This window comes from Arachis hypogaea, chromosome 15, assembly GCF_003086295.3.
Source record: "Arachis hypogaea cultivar Tifrunner chromosome 15, arahy.Tifrunner.gnm2.J5K5, whole genome shotgun sequence".
Classification (NCBI taxonomy): domain Eukaryota; kingdom Viridiplantae; phylum Streptophyta; class Magnoliopsida; order Fabales; family Fabaceae; genus Arachis; species Arachis hypogaea.
In genome coordinates this window covers 10,843,678-10,859,909 of record NC_092050.1, presented here as the reverse complement: position 1 = coordinate 10,859,909, position 16,232 = coordinate 10,843,678, and the positions used below count along the sequence as shown (strand labels likewise).

The following is a 16,232-nucleotide window of genomic DNA, read 5'->3' as shown; positions in this document are numbered from 1 at the left end:
AATGAAATAGTAGGGAGGTCGGATGACTCTCCTCCGACCTGGTATACTCTCTTGAGATGCCTTTTGCGAGAAGATTTGGTGAGTCCCCCTCCCGCGAATCCCCCTGAGATCATATGGATATGTCTCTCCGGAGTCTGCGGTGGTGGGTCTCTTCTATCCATATCGTCTCGCTTTCTCTTGCCGTGACTGTCCGACCTTTCTATGAGATATCTGTCAAGCTGACCTTCTCTAGCCAGCTTTTCTATCACATTTTTAAGGTCGTAGCAGTCGTTTGTGGAGTGGCCATATATTTTATGGTACTCACAGTAGTCGCTGCGGCTCCCCCCTTTTTATTTTTAATGGGTCTGGGGGGTGGTAACCTTTCAGTGTTACAAATCTCTCTGTATACATCCACTATATAAACTTTCAGAGGAGTATAAGAGTGATATTTTCTTGGTCTATCGAGACCGAGTTCTTCCTTTTTCTTGGTTTCCCTCTCCCTCTCTTTTGCTGAGGGAAGGTGCCCGGGTCGCCAACTCAGGTCTCTCAACTTGGCATTTTCCTCCATGTTGATGTACTTTTCAGCTCTTTCTTGTACATCACTTAAGGAGATGGGGTGTCTTTTTGATATGGACTGTGAGAAGGGACCTTCTCTGAGTCCATTGACTAATCCCATTATGACTGCCTCGGTGGGCAGGTCTTGAATCTCTAAACATGCTTTATTGAACCTTTCCATATAGGCTCGTAAGGATTCTCCGACCTCCTGTTTTATTCCCAGGAGGCTTGGTGCATGTTTCACTTTATCTTTCTGGATGGAGAACCTCATCAAGAACTTCCTTGAGAGGTCTTCGAAACTGGTGACCGACCTTGGAGGGAGGCTGTCGAACCACTTCATCGCTGCTTTCGATAGGGTGGTCGGGAAAGCTTTGCATCGCGTAGCGTCGGAAGCATCAGCTAGGTACATCCGACTTTTGAAATTGCTTAAGTGATGCTTCGGATCCGTGGTTCCGTCATAGAGGTCCATATCGGGGCTTTTGAAGTTCCTTGGAACTTTTGCCCTCATTATCTCCTCGCTGAAAGGATCCTCCCCTCCTAGTGGTGGTTCTTCTCGTTCGTCTCGGGAGTTCCGACCTTTGAGGGAGGATTCTAACTTTAAGAGTTTTCTTTCTAACTCTTTTCGTCGCTCCATCTCCTCTTATAGGTTCTTTTCAGTTTCCTTTTGTCGCTCCCGTTCCTGCTCTAACTGTTCGAGGCGACTGTGGACTAATCCCATGAGCTCAGTTGCATGGGAGGGTCCCTCTTTCTCTGATTCGCGCCTTTCTGAAGAATTCACCTTCGGATTTTTTATTCCGAAAGTATCTTCCCTGTGTTGGTCATTGGCTTCCTGGTGAAGGGTCAAGTCTGCATCCTTATTTCCGGTGTCCAGATTCTCTTGTTCAGAATCTGACTCCACATGACCCTCTTCAGGGGATCTATCCGCCATCACTGGTTGATCTCTCGGGTCCCCGGCAACGGCGCCAATGTTACGATGGGTAACCGGAGATTAGTGGGCTGGACGGCGTTGGTTGGCCCAAACGTATGAAGGAGGAGGATTTCAAGTGGATCTGCAACTCGGTGCCCTCCGTCCGACTTGTGCGTGCGAAAGAATGGGGGGTGGTACTTGCAAAGACACTCCAATGCCTAAGTCAGCAAGGGTGTGAGCAGGTCTAGAGAGTATTGGGCTTAGAGATACCTGAGAAGTGTCAGTGTATTTATAGTGGTGAACCAATAACCATCGTTGGAGTAGTGCCACTTTTTTAGGGTGTTAACCGTCCCTTTATCTTAGGGAAGTTAAGATATGGCTTGTGGAAGTGGTTAGAGAGATTCTAGGGGCAGTTATTCATTCAAATGAGTGCTTATCTGCTAGCTAACCCTCATTCCCAACTTCTTTAGAGCAAGTCGTGGCGAGTACCGATTTCCTAAGACGAAGATTGGTACTGGGTGAGGCCCAACCCTTTGGATTAGGCCTTTCGCTTGGTTCTGGGCCTTTATTATTGGGCCAGGGTATGAACAGAAGGTAATAAAAAAAAACAAACAAACTCTTTCACACATTCTCCCACTATGTAACCGTTAGATTAGAAATTGTTCATTTACTACTGTGATGTGCGGTGAGGATCTTCTCGAAGTAACCGCACAAACTTTTATTACAGCATCACACTTTTCACATTGCATAGGTTAAAAACCAAGTTTGTCCCTGCCAACCAAAACATCGCGCATGGAGTTTGGGGGGCTCAGAAGATAAGGTTAATCCAAAGTACAATACTTCAATAAAAGCTCAAGTTGCTAACAAGAAGGTACGGTTCGGCAAGTTAAGCTTGGGAGTTGTGTTCCTTAATCTTTATAACTCGAATGAAGACGGTTATACCTTGAATTCTTATTCAAAATATTTTAAATAAAGATCTGTCTAGTAAAAAAACGGCCTCTACCTCTCTCAGACTTGCACCAAAACTTGAAAATAATAACAAGAGATCGATTACCTTAAACAATGATAAATAGTAGTACTAACAAGGCTAAAAGATAGGATCGGTGAACAAATCACAATTTTAATATTTTAGTTTACTTACTTTTATTTTAAGAGATATATTATTAATTTGAGTGTCGAAATCCTTTTTGTAGGTTCTATGTCCAAGTCAGAGTTAGCTGCGCGGATCTCCTATTTCTGTTGTGCCATAAACGTAGAAATGTTTATCAAGCAGCAATAACAAATCTGACGAGCTATAATTCGAAAAATATCCTTGACAAAACATATTTAATTTAATGTAAAAAAATGAAATTTATATTTATACTTTTTATTTTAACTTTTTATTTATAGTATTCTTAGTTTGAAAATCCCAAACCTATGCAATAAAAAATAGAATAGGATATTGCGTAAACCAAACCTCTTAGACCTTCCTCGAGGTCAAGATTATATCATATCTTTGATCTTTCATTATAGAAAAAAAAAATCAAGACTATATCCTTGACCACCACACGTTAAAAATTAACATTGAAAAATAACTGTGAATCTGTGATCATCTTTGGGATGTGCAACCAACGATGACCAGTGCAACAATTCAAGAACAATCTATTCTTAAAGATCGGTGTAACCGCCTTAATGCACTTAAATAAAAAAAAATTATCCTTACACCTGGGAGATGCTACTTCAGCACTCAGTAGAACGTGGCAGTGGCTCAGTTGAAAATTGGAGAGCATGCAACCACGCAAGGGTTTATGTTAAGGACACGCGTCAAATTGCACCACGTGTCTTGTCATGAACATACTAGATTTTCCTGAAACGCACTTATACCAACAACCAAAGTCTAACACTCTGCACTCTGCACTCTGCTATAAGTTTCTAACATGTATGCGCACAAGAAAAAATAAACATGCTTCACACTATCAAGACGGTTCTGACGTATTCACCTGCGGCTTCATCAGTACCACGATCTCTCTCTTGCAACCGTGGTCGGGAAGTTTCTGTCGTTAGATTTTGTACCCGCCCAGAAGCAGAAACTGGTCATAGTGATCATAACATGGACAAGAAGAAAGATCAGAACCCAAGCGAGGAAGCTGCTGCAACTACCGATCACGGGTTAGTTCAAATAATATTATAATAATATGATCTGAATAGATTATTGAAAATTATTTGGCTTTAATTTAAATAATTTGTATATCGATGAGATTATATATATTGATGTGTACGTGGATTAAAGGGATGTGATGTCTCATCCGTTTGGGGAAGCGTATGCTACGAGGTGCGATGAAGAAGGATTTGGAGGAACTTACGGTGGGAACCAATCTCTTCCCAAGACTGAGACGGATAAGTTCATCCATGAAAACCACCCAGGTTTGATAATAGCCTGCTATATTTATATATGAACCGTAGCTTTTTGTTGGTTTTGATTGCGTTGCTTATTGAATATTTGTTAATGAAAATGATTTGTGTCCTCTACTGATGTTTGTGAAGGTTATGACAAGACGCAGGGGAGTGAGGTGAAGGAGAAGGAAAAAGGGAGGCATCAACCTAGCGCCAACTCCTAGTTTATTCATCTTTTTTGTACTTCAAGCTTCTATTTTCATGTTTCGAGCTCTCCTCGACTTGGCTTCTTTTCTTGCTCTGCTTTCTCTTTTAATTATAGAGTTATGTGTACATTGTCAAATAAAATATAGGTTGGAATATAAATAAATATTAAAAATAAATTAAATCATGTATTTATACACTAATATGTTAGCGGTTGATTTTTGTAGTCGATTTTGATTTACAAATAACATTTTATGAGCATAAATTAATGGACTGTTATCTTCTGTATATTATTATTGGCTGATTTTTGTAGTCGATTTTGATTTACAAATAACATTTTATGAGTATAAATTAATGGACTGTTATCTTCTGTATATTGCACATTTATGGCATGCAGGATGTTCAACACCTCCATCTCTTTCTTTTTTATTTTTCCGGTTTGATTTTAGTTATGAATCTATGATCTTAAGAGTATGAAGGAGCGAAAGGAGAAAAATAAAGAATAAATAAATGTCGTGCATTATACTGAAATGACGAACAAAATTGTACGTGATTAAAATTTTTCGAAGTTGCTGCGACCTTACTGTCTCTATCTCTACTCGTCATATTTGGCCAATCCGGCTTGTCAACGGGAAAATAGTAGCCACTTTGGGAAGGGCATAGGCATAGGCATATGATCATATGCTAGTTCAGGAAACTTGAATACAAGTTTAATCGCGGATGTTGCGGCGCATTCTATCCCAGGAGCCGTATCTTCGGCCGCCTCGCCATGACCACCTCTAAGTGACCTCTTAGAATTCTCAAAAGCTTCTTTCCCTCCATCCCCCTCCATCCCCACAGGGGCGGTGAATCCATAGCTGTCTCGGCTGTTCGGAATAGGAGAGCACTCGTTTTGGTATGCTACAGGCTTTTGTCCGACAATCAGATATTTCATTTTATGGCATGGGCTTGCTTCGTTTGAAAATTGAGATGTTCTCAAATTGTATATATTTCCTACTCAATACTAGTCACAAAATGTGGAGGTGGCTACTCCAATGAAGATTTAATGATTATCATCATGTGAAGATACATCATTTTGACCATTGGATGATAGATTGTAGGGCTTGATTTGATTTGAAGTAAAAGTGTTACTTTTATTTAAAATGTTGCTAAATAAATAAGTTACACTTTTTGAACAAGGATCATCATGAGAAGATGTTTTTGCCATCTTCATGGGAGTAGTTGCCAAATGTGGAACCCAAGAGGAAAAAAGTAAAATGTTTGCAGGCATTTCTTTGCTTTCAAGTTATAATCGGGGCTATTTTTTTTTTTTTGGTTATGGAAATAAAAGTAATAATATACTTTAAATTTTTGATATTTTTTAAAATTGTGAAAAATATTACATTTTTTTTAAGTTCGATTTGTGTGCCTCTAAAAATCGAACTACCAGAATAATACCCTAATAATCTCCATTTTAAAAAAACATCATTACTACCTCAATATTAAAAATATAAAGTTCTATAATCGGAGCAGATTAAAACCAGGTTCATACGGTTCATCGCATATCCCATTCCGCTTTAGACTTGGAGAAAAACGCATGTAGAACTTGTTTTAACTTTTAAGTCTTCAATTAGAAGTTTCTAGGGAGTTGAACAAAACTGGTTAAAATGTAGCGTCACTTGTAAGGAAATGCTACAAGTTTAGGGAGCCATGATAGCAACCAAAAACGTGCTGAAGCGTCATTTGGCAGGCCATATACACTCGAAAACTTATTATCCACCTACAAAACCAGTAACTGGAATTGTATTTGCTATTATTTTCTGCTACAAATACAGTGTCTACTGCGGATGCCGCATCGATGAATAATGCAACAATTATCATAAAAAATCAACAAGCATCTACGACGATTTATTGCATCTTTTTTCAAGTTGCACCAGTCATTCCTCGGTGGAGCAAATACGCCTAAACCGTCCACAAAAACAAGTAAATTAATACACACGAGCTTTGGGAGGGAATGACTCAACCTCATCATCTAGTGTATTCATGTGCACCGGCCTGTAGTCCAACCGGACCTTCTCCTTCTCCCAATACCTGCAAATTGATGCAGTAAGAGTCATCACACCAAATTCATGTTAGCGAACTCGACTCAAACTTTTAGAATGGTTTCTTGATAATTGCAACACCCTTATTTCAAGCCCAAATATAGTTTACTTTTACGATCAAGGTGAATAGTTTTCCCTACTGATGCGTAATGAAACCTAGCCATTGCACATTCTATTTAGTTCCCACTAGTTAACTGCAGATGTTGTTTTCCACTTCTCCTCAAACCAAATAAGGCCAGTAGATTCAAGGTTCCTACTAGAAATGAGACACGACTTCATCTCTACTTAAGTTCCTACTCCCATGAACAGAAAATCTGTAGAGAGAAAAGTTGCAGTATTGGCAAACAACTTACCCCAAAGTGTGTTTCATCCAGTTCTCATCATCTCTTTTCTGCACAATAGAAAGCAAGAAATTCAGTTACATTCTTCATCTTTATAATATTCGTCAACAACACGAGAGAAAAGGAAACCAACCGTGAAATCCTCACGGGCATGAGCTCCTCTGCTTTCTTTCCTGGCTTCAGCTGAGTGCATTGTGATGCAGGCATTAATCAAAAGGTTTTCCAACTCAATAGTCTCAATCAGGTCGGAGTTCCTGTGTATGTTTAACGAATAAATTTTACAATGAACAAGCAGGTCCTTAGAAATATAAGAATTCAGAAATATTCAATATTTGGAAAAACAATTTTACCAAATTAAACTCCGGTCCTCTAACTTGACATCATGGAAGCTCTCCCACGCTTTATCAATTAATTGGCAACCTAGAACGCATGAAATAAAGTTCAGAGGACGAAGATATCAACACAGGCCTTGCACACTATAGAACACAACTGGCGAGAAAATGGATTTACCTTCTGCTAATGTGTCTTGTGTACGGAATACAGCAGCATTATTTTGCATTATCCGTTGCATATTTAACCTAATTTTCGCTGTTGGCAATGAACCATTTGAATTTCTCAACTTGTCCAGCCAGGCAATTGTTTTCTGACCAGCGTCACTCTCTAAAGGTTTTTGTTTTTCTCCTGTGCATGTAAAATTGTTGAAGTATTAGATTCAATTCAGTGCAAAGTCGCACAGCCCATTACAGATAAAGAATCTTGCCTGGCCTATGGATTTCTGCAACCCTATTTGCACAAGCTCTGCCAAAAACTACAATATCCAGAAGCGAATTGGCACCAAGCCTATTGGCTCCATGCACCGACGCACAAGCTGCTTCTCCAGCAGCCATCAATCCAGGAACTACTGCATCTGGGTTGTCACCTTTAATGGTAACCACCTGCATAATTGGCATAAGATCATCGCAAATGATATGGATATCATTGTCCTAACAAACCCAAGCAATAACGTGTGTAGATATACCAGTAATCAATATGTAGCCAGGATAGTATGAATAATTATCCATGGTTCTTTTCTTTTTTACTTGATATATTTCAAAATTTCAATATTTCAATTAGAAGTCATACTCAAAAACTGATTATTTTAACTTCATACCTCTCCATGATAGTTTGTAGGTATACCACCCATGTTATAATGCACAGTGGGCAAAACAGGAATGGGTTCCTTTGTAACATCCACACCAGCAAAAATAGCAGCTGTTTCCGATATTCCAGGAAGTCTCTCCTTGAGCACATCTGGGGGTAAGTGATTCAAGTGGAGATAGATGTGATCTTTCAAGGGTCCTACAAATAATTTTTACAATTAATAAGCTTAATTAAGAAGAAAAAGAACATTAAACTATCTAACTAAAACAGAAGAAAAATTATTTTCTAATTCCCGATAAAAAATATCAAGGTCATGATTCTCATGAATAATTCATTTGTTTATTAGGAATGGAAAAAAAAAAAGATGACCCTCTAGAAAAGATTGAAGAAAACCTGGCATTTAGTTTATACAAATCATTATGCTTAAAACAGGGTACCCCTCAAGTAATACTGTGATAGTATGGCAGGACTCGGACTTCTTATATATTAATGAACAGTTTATAGTGAAACATGGATAAATCAATATGAATCCACCATACCTACACCACGACCTTCCCGAATCTCCATAGTCATTGATCTTGAAACTACATCTCTTGATGCAAGATCCTTTGCAGTGGGAGCATATCGTTCCATAAATCGCTCACCTTCACTATTTCTTAGAATTCCACCTTCACCCCGGGAACCTAAAGTTTCAAAAATATGATGAGAAACACACTATTCCAACGTAATTGGATAAGGCACATTTTGAGGTACAATATAAAGAAACTCAAGGTTGCAAATATAACTTAAACTACCAACCTTCTGTGATAAGGCAACCTGCTCCATATATACCTGTTGGGTGAAACTGCACAAACTCCAAATCCTGCAGAGTTTACAATGAAAGAATGTAAATGATTAAGACAAACAACATATGATAAATATTACAAAGTACAGAAGGAAAAAAGGCGGGGAAGAACCTCGAGAGGGAGTCCAGCACGTGCAACCATGGCATTACCATCTCCAGTACATGTATGTGCAGAGGTTGCGGAAAAATATGCTCTACCATAACCCTGAAGCAAATCAAAACAAAAGATCTCATGTATCCATAATGAGTGAAGTACACCGTATTTCTTCTTTTATAAAAAAAAATAAAGAAAATCCGTATCAAATATCTTGAAAAAGACATGTTACCCCTGTTGCCAAAATTGTTGAAGCAGCTTGAAACCGATGTAATGTTCCGTCCTCCAAATTCAAGGCAATTACTCCTTGGCAACTTCCTACATATCCAATAGGGAAATTGGTTAAGTTTACCACCACCTTCAAAACAAAAATTTAATGTTGTCCACTTTTTTTCACCACCTCATATATGTTTGAGAAAGCAATTAACATCGCTAACAAGAGTTAAATAAGATATACAATGCATAGAGAACAAGTTTTGTCACACGTATAAAAATTGCTCATATGGCCTAATGAACACTAAGGCCCTGAAATGTTCATTGATGGTGAAATACATAAAACAAACTTGTTTTCAGCAACAACTCACCGTCACTATTCATTATAAGGTCCAATGCAAAATACTCCACAAAAAACTGTGTATTATGTCTCATAGCCTGGCCATAAAGAGTGTGCAACAAAGCATGTCCAGTTCGATCAGCGGCACATGCACATCGGTAGGCTTGACCACCTGTATCATGGCAACAAAGGAATTCCAGGTCAGAACTCTTCTCAAAAGTAAAAAAGCCAACCATACTCCAAAATGAATTTACCCTTTCCAAAGTTCAAGCTTTGACCACCAAATGCACGCTGATATATTTTTCCATCCTCTGTACGGGAAAATGGTAATCCATAATTCTCAAGCTCAATGACTGCTTTTGGTGCTTCCCTACACATATACTGGATGGCATCTTGATCTCCTGTAGAACATAGAGCTTGCATTGAGAATCAAGAAATGAAAAAGCATACCAAAAGAAAATGTTTATTCTTATGTTCTCATGGTTGCACAAGCACCTAAGGATTCTTGTAGAAAACAGCTAAAGTTCTTTTGAGGATTTTAAGAAAACAACAAGAGGACCTATCTTCTCCATAGGAGAAAGAACTTTTTTCTAAAGGCAAATGAATCCCAGCATGCAGTGATATTTGTAAGAACAAACTGTTTAATCATTTAAACTTCATAGGATATAATGAATATAAAAAACTTCCGAGAACAGGAGTGTATACCTAGCCAATCACTTCCCTTGACAGTGTCATACATGTGCCACCTCCAGTCATCTTCAGTCATATTTCCCAATGCAGCATTTATACCGCCCTATACAGATTTTTTATTCTTATGAATTAGTACTGCTAGTATATACACCAAGCAAGAATGCTTGATTAATGATGTCAACTTTAGATACTTTGGTGTGTCATCAAATACATTTTATTTCATAATTGTACATCAGACAAGAAAAGATGCTATTGGATAATTTCAAAATCAAGTTATTTTTCAAAGCATCAAAGTACAGTTGACACATAGTTGATTGAATCCCCGTGCATCATTTATAACAGCAATCTATGCTATAAAGTGTCGTCCATCAAAAATTGCTATGAAGTGTAAAACAAGGATGAAATGATGCCACAATAATAATCTCCAACTCACCGGAACAAATCACACAGAGAACTCATATAAAAGACCAATATCATAATACCAATGCAGTGGAGACTTGTCTTAAAAAACAAATGCGAAAAGGAGCTGGCAAAGGATCAAGTACGTGATACCTGAGCTGCAACAGTGTGAGAACGAGTTGGGAAGAGCTTGGTGATGCAAGCAGTGTTGAATCCATGCTCGGAAAGTCCAATAGCAGCTCTCAACCCAGCGCCACCAGCACCTACCACAACAGCATCATACTTATGATCCACCACCGTGTACGACGAGTTCTCTCCGCTCTACACAACAAAAATAACAAATCGATTCGGTTTCAGCAAATCAAATCAAATAGATAACAAAAAAATACAATAAAATCAAATCCAGCTGACGCAAAGCTGGAAACAAAATCAAACAGATGAAATAGGTCAAAAAAAGGAGGGATATGTTAAAAAGGAACAGCTGAAGTGATTAATCAAGTAAAGGAAAAATGAAACACAGAAAACCTAAAAGAGAGTAAGGAGATAGAAATCTTACAGAGAAGAATCTAGAAAAGTGAGATCTAAGAGAGTGATTAGGTGTGGATCCGTCGGAGGGTGGAGGAACACGAAGTCGACGAGCGACGCACCGCCACATTTCCGCAGCTCAATGTATGCAACTTATTCGATTTCGGAGTATGGAAACTCTGAGATGTGAATTATGTCTCGGCGTGCGCCTATATAAGTCCCCCAACCCTTGGTTTGCGTTTATTTTATTTTAACCAATTCCTCTTGCTTTTCCTTTTTCTCTTGCTATATATGCATGGGGGTTGTGCTCTGTGACTTGTGGGGCATGTTTTCACGGCGCTGCCAAGTGATACGTGTACAGCTTCATACATGCGAAGAAATAGCACTATCAATCTTGACTCTCATTAAGTGCCACTAATTCGATCATTACTCAATTCATTAGCCTAACTACATTTGTTTGTTGATTTCATTCTGGATTATACTTTTTTTTTCCAAAATTTTCATGTCTGCGACTGCTATTGTTCCATGTCTGCACCGAGCTCTAAGGACTTTGTGTTCGTTTTTAGGCCACGATTCATGTGTAGATGGCGTGTGCATCTTCAAATGCATTATTTTCATTTTATTGGATATAATATTCTTATTTAATGCACCGTGTCATTGATTAGGATGAAATTAAATAGCCAATTAGGAGTGGTTTAACTGTTTAAGCGGCGTGATAAACATTTTTTTTGGCGTGAGCAAAATTGGATTTTACTAAATGTAACAAGTGTAATAGCCCGTGTCATGTGATAAGATTGAAATATAATTTTAAATTCTTTTGTTAAGATTAATTTGAATTATAATAATTTGATTAATAAAAATGTAACATATTATGTATTGTTTATTTTTTCTTAATCTAGCATTAAATGTATTAACTCTAAAATAGTTATTAATTAGTTTTAGTAATTTACTTTTTTCAATAAATCAAACATATATTGATACATACTTTAAATGTTCGTGATATGAAGAGTTCAAGTGTTATTTAGAAGATATTAGTTTACAGAATATTTTAATTTAATATATTTTGATTTTGTTTATTTAATTACTAGATTGGGCTTTATGTTTATGACTTTATGGGCTTTAGGGTTTTTCTTTGTTTTAACCTAATAAGCTATTGTAGTCGTAGTATAGAATTTTTAGAGGTTTTAAAATCCCCTCTTTGGTTTTGTGATGAAACCATGGTGTGGACAATTGAGGTTGAGGAGTCCCTCTCTTGTTGCATCGGGGAATTGGTTAGAACTTAGAAGGTTGAGGAGTCCCTTCGAATCAATTCCCAAACTATAGCGTTGACAAGTTAGGTTGAGGAGTCCCTTTCTTGTTGCGTCAAGAAATTGGGTAGAAAGTAGAGTGATTCTCTTTGTACTCAATTTCAACTTATCTTTTTTGTTTCTATTTTAATTTCAATGTATCTTTTTATTCAGTTTGAATCCTTATTTTCTTATTTATCTTTTATTTCCGTATCATATATACTCAATGTGACCATAAATAACCTAGTAATACTTAGACCCACTAATAATTTTTTATATATTGTTTTACTGTCAAGTAAGAATATATTAAAATCAGCTCAAAATAAATAATAAATTATTAGAGAATTCTAATGCACAAAATTCTCTAATAAACAATAAATAATTTAAACCCACTAAAAAATAACTCAACACTTTTCTTTGATACCTGCAAAACATATACCTGAAATAATATTATATCAATGTTAGTATACAGTTTTACAATTATCGACTGTATTTACTATACGTGTCTCCTTCTTAAAAGTTATTCTACATACGTGTGCAGTCGAAAGATAAATTACTGGACTTTATTTTATTTTTCTAAATTACTATAATTATGCATGATTCATTAAATGCTACTTGTAATATAATTATAATAAAGATATTTTTCTAAAATAAATTTAGAAGAGAGAATATAGAGGGAAAATGAATTCATGAGGAATTGACACTTCACTTTTATTAGTTGATAATGTATTAAATATTAATTTTATATAATTATAATAAAGATATTTTCCTAAATTAGTATAATCATGCATTATTCATTAAATGTTAATTGTAATATAATTATAATAAATATATTTTTCTAGAATAAATTTAGAAGAGAAAATAGTGATTTCATTTTAGAAGAAAAATGAATTCATGAGAAATTGACACCTCACTTTTATTGGTTGGAGGAAAAATCCAGTTTTAGTATATTTCTCGTTATTATATATTTTTCTCTAATCATATATCCACTGTTTTCTTTCCTTCGTTTCAGCATTTTGAATCTCGGTTTAACTTGTCGTAGTTCTCACTTCTCAGTCATTCTATTAGATGTAGATGATAACTATTAAAATTCTTTGATTAACATAAGAGAAAAATATATTATTATATGATAGAATTAATATGAGTATATTTTGTTATTAAATACACAAAGTTAATGTAAAATAAAATTACACATAAAAAAAGCAAAGAAAATAAAATTAAAATAGCAAAAACAATAAAAAGATTATTTTTACAAATTTTTTTGTCATTTTTATGTATAGAAGATTAGAAAATAATAAACTTTTGACTAAATTAATTTTGTATTTGTTGTATTCAAATTAAATAAGTAATAAGTTATATTATTTTAATTTATTCCTTAAATTTATATATCATAAAAATCAAATCAATATAAATAATTTTAAATTGTGTGATACTTAAATATCTAATCAAATCAATTAGTTGATATAATCAATGCATCATAATGAATTGTATTTAATGAGTTAAACAAAATAAATTAAGAAACACTCTCAGAAACATGTTACGTTTGACTCTATCATTAAATGTAAAAGATCGATTTTTATATAATAGAATCGATAATATAATAGACGACGAAAAAGAGAAAGATAAACATTTTAGATCTTAGGTTGTTTCATTTGGATGTTGTAATGTGGGTATCACATTATTTTACTTATTCTACCCTATAAACCTTTTTGTATCTTTATTTCAGTATTAATAGAATTTCACTACCTTTTAGTAATAAATTAAAATCCAAAATAAAATTGAAAAAAAAAGTAAAGAATATAAAATTATTGATTGAAATTTTATTTTATTTTTTGTTATTATAACAGGTATTTTTATTTAATATACTAACACTGTACAAAATTAATCGTAAAAAAAGTATAAAATATAAATAAATATACTGAATTAAGAGATAAAATTATATTTGTTATCTCATTTTTACTTTTAGTAGCACAATAGAATATCATGTACTCAACATAATTTAAGATGCAAATTATAATTAATTATACTTTTTATTTTAAAATATTTAAAATTAATCTTAATGTAAATAAAAATAATTTAATATATTAAATAAATTAATAGAATAATATAAGTTAACTATTTTTTAATTAATTTTGTTATTTTTTTTTACTACCTTTAAAATTACGACTTTTTTTTTTTAAATTTGACCTTGAAATAAAATTAGAGTTGTTACTCTACACCATTAAAAAAAATAATACTATGCAATTACATTTGTACATATAACATGTTCCTAAATTTTTATATGCTAAACTTAAAATTCTGTATTTCTTTGTTTATGCCATAAATAAGTATTATTTACAATGATTCGTATTGATTTAAAAGCTTAAAATTTTTTGTACGTATTAATTTTATATTTAATATTAAAACATAAAAATTTACTATGTTATTTTACTATTAATGTATGTAGTATTACATCATAAAATATAAAAATTCAAATGATTCTTATATAGCTTAAATGGATTGAACTAAATATAAAAATATAAAACAAAATTGTATAATTAGTTAATAATATAAAATAAGATAGAAATGACTATTTATAATTGAATAGTTTTGGTTGATTAGACTAAAAAAATCGAAAAACACTCTAAATAAAAAGTCAAATTAATTTTAATATTAAATTCATTAATACGATTTTAATTTTATATAATAGTTAGATAATAAATTAGTAAAAGCAAATGGAAGGATGACTTTAATTAAAATATTATGCTAAATGTATCATTCAATAACTGTTATCTTATTGCTTTATTATCAAATTAAAGCATGTCTTACAAAACAAAATTCAAATATTCACATTTGACATGTATGACATTCATATATGTCATCTTCTTCTCTACAATTATCATATATAAAGGTATATTTTTTTACTTTGAACTATTTTACTTTTACAATATATATTATTCAATATATGTTGCGACTTTATACCTATTCATTTTCTCAATTTATCTTATTCATGTCAGCCCTTCACTATAAATTATAAATATTCAATAACTAATTGCTTTGAGCGAGAAATTTATCAATAAGTTGTTGTGGGCTGGAAAAATTCCCAAGACAATTAACCATTATATCCTCGGATCATACAATCAATTCTGTCAATGGATATCTATCTCTGAACTTTTCAGTTCATATACAATCAAATGCTAAAATTGTTCTTAAGCGGAAAAGTATCCCCCACACAACTATCTTGATTGAATGACTCTTATCACTCAATTATTTTTGAATAAGTGCCGACATAATAACCCGACTAAGCTTGGGGGCTCACCATATCATTATTCACTTATCTTTTAACCGAGTTATAACTCATTTTATTTTCTAAGCTTAGCCTGGATCATATGATCGGCGGACAAAGCTTGGGGGCTGTGATCCGTCACCTTATAACTCAGTCTTTATTATGCATTATGAGTTATAACTCGACATTAACTATCATTCATTCTTTTGTTTGTAACTGACACATTCATTACCGACTTAATGACCATCATTTCTATCTTAATGACCAAACGGTCATAACATCAATTCTATTAATCAATTTTATGCCTATAAAAAGAACCTTCTGTATCTAATCTCAATAATACATTCTATATTCATAGAATTATTATAAACACAACATAACACATGATAACTTTCATTTCATGTCTTACATTCTATATTCATAGAATTATTATATACCTCTTAAACACTTACTGACTTGAGCGTCGGAGTGATTCTATATTCATAGAATTATTATATACCTCTTAAACACTTACTGACTTGAGCGTCGGAGTGTCTTTTGCAGGTACCCACCCCCTTGTTCTCTCCTTGCCGACGTATAACTCATCCCAACGAGAAGCTTGAAGACATTCATCGATGGACGAGTTATACACCGGCCAATCCCAGCAAGAACAATTGGCGCCGTCTGTGGGGACGAGTAAAATAATTCCCACTCCCCTTAGGTTCATAAAACTTGATTTATATTCAAATTTTTGAACCAATCTCAACAATCTTATTTAATATTTTATTTAATACCTCTTATCAAATTTTAATCTATCATAACTTTTTATAAAGTATGTACTTTATACATTTAAATTGCTTCATTTTTACGTATCATAATATTTCACATCTCATAATCGATCAATGAACCAATCCGAAAACAAACTCGGCTTTCAATCAATCCGAGAACAAACTCGATTTTCAATCAATCCGAATACAAACTCACTTATCAATTTTGCTTACTTTTTCAAAGTTCTCT

At 34.2% G+C, this 16,232-nt stretch overlaps 2 protein-coding genes across 2 annotated transcripts; one reads left to right on the top strand and one right to left on the bottom strand.

Annotated features, from left to right (window-relative positions):
* The first annotated feature begins 3,326 nt into the window (after positions 1-3,326).
* On the top strand, positions 3,327-4,306 carry LOC112749154 (uncharacterized). The gene is made up of 3 exons (XM_025797421.2): positions 3,327-3,589; positions 3,711-3,844; positions 3,965-4,306. Exons 1-3 carry the CDS (start codon positions 3,384-3,386, stop codon positions 4,036-4,038), a joined length of 414 nt encoding a protein of 137 aa, XP_025653206.1. The 5' UTR covers positions 3,327-3,383; the 3' UTR covers positions 4,039-4,306.
* Positions 4,307-5,789: 1,483 nt separating this feature from the next.
* On the bottom strand, positions 5,790-11,267 carry LOC112749153 (succinate dehydrogenase [ubiquinone] flavoprotein subunit, mitochondrial). Its single transcript, XM_025797420.2, has 16 exons — positions 10,717-11,267; positions 10,314-10,481; positions 9,777-9,864; positions 9,326-9,472; positions 9,103-9,243; positions 8,751-8,836; positions 8,537-8,629; positions 8,379-8,442; positions 8,120-8,263; positions 7,591-7,778; positions 7,201-7,375; positions 6,951-7,121; positions 6,791-6,860; positions 6,574-6,694; positions 6,453-6,490; positions 5,790-6,088 (listed from the first exon to the last, which is right to left on the bottom strand). Exons 1-16 carry the CDS (start codon positions 10,813-10,815, stop codon positions 5,986-5,988), a joined length of 1,896 nt encoding a protein of 631 aa, XP_025653205.1. The 5' UTR covers positions 10,816-11,267; the 3' UTR covers positions 5,790-5,985.
* Positions 11,268-16,232: the final 4,965 nt, after the last annotated feature.

Coding starts and splice junctions, on each gene's coding strand:
- LOC112749154 (XM_025797421.2), top strand. CDS start 3,384: ATGCTTCACACTATCAAGACGGTTCTGACGTATTCACCTGCGGCTTCA. Junction 3,590..3,710: donor GCTGCAACTACCGATCACGG/GTTAGTTCAAAT, acceptor CGTGGATTAAAG/GGATGTGATGTCTCATCCGT. Junction 3,845..3,964: donor CATCCATGAAAACCACCCAG/GTTTGATAATAG, acceptor ATGTTTGTGAAG/GTTATGACAAGACGCAGGGG.
- LOC112749153 (XM_025797420.2), bottom strand. CDS start 10,815: ATGTGGCGGTGCGTCGCTCGTCGACTTCGTGTTCCTCCACCCTCCGAC. Junction 8,264..8,378: donor AGGTTGCCTTATCACAGAAG/GTTGGTAGTTTA, acceptor TTGAAACTTTAG/GTTCCCGGGGTGAAGGTGGA. Junction 6,491..6,573: donor ATGCCCGTGAGGATTTCACG/GTTGGTTTCCTT, acceptor TCTATTGTGCAG/AAAAGAGATGATGAGAACTG.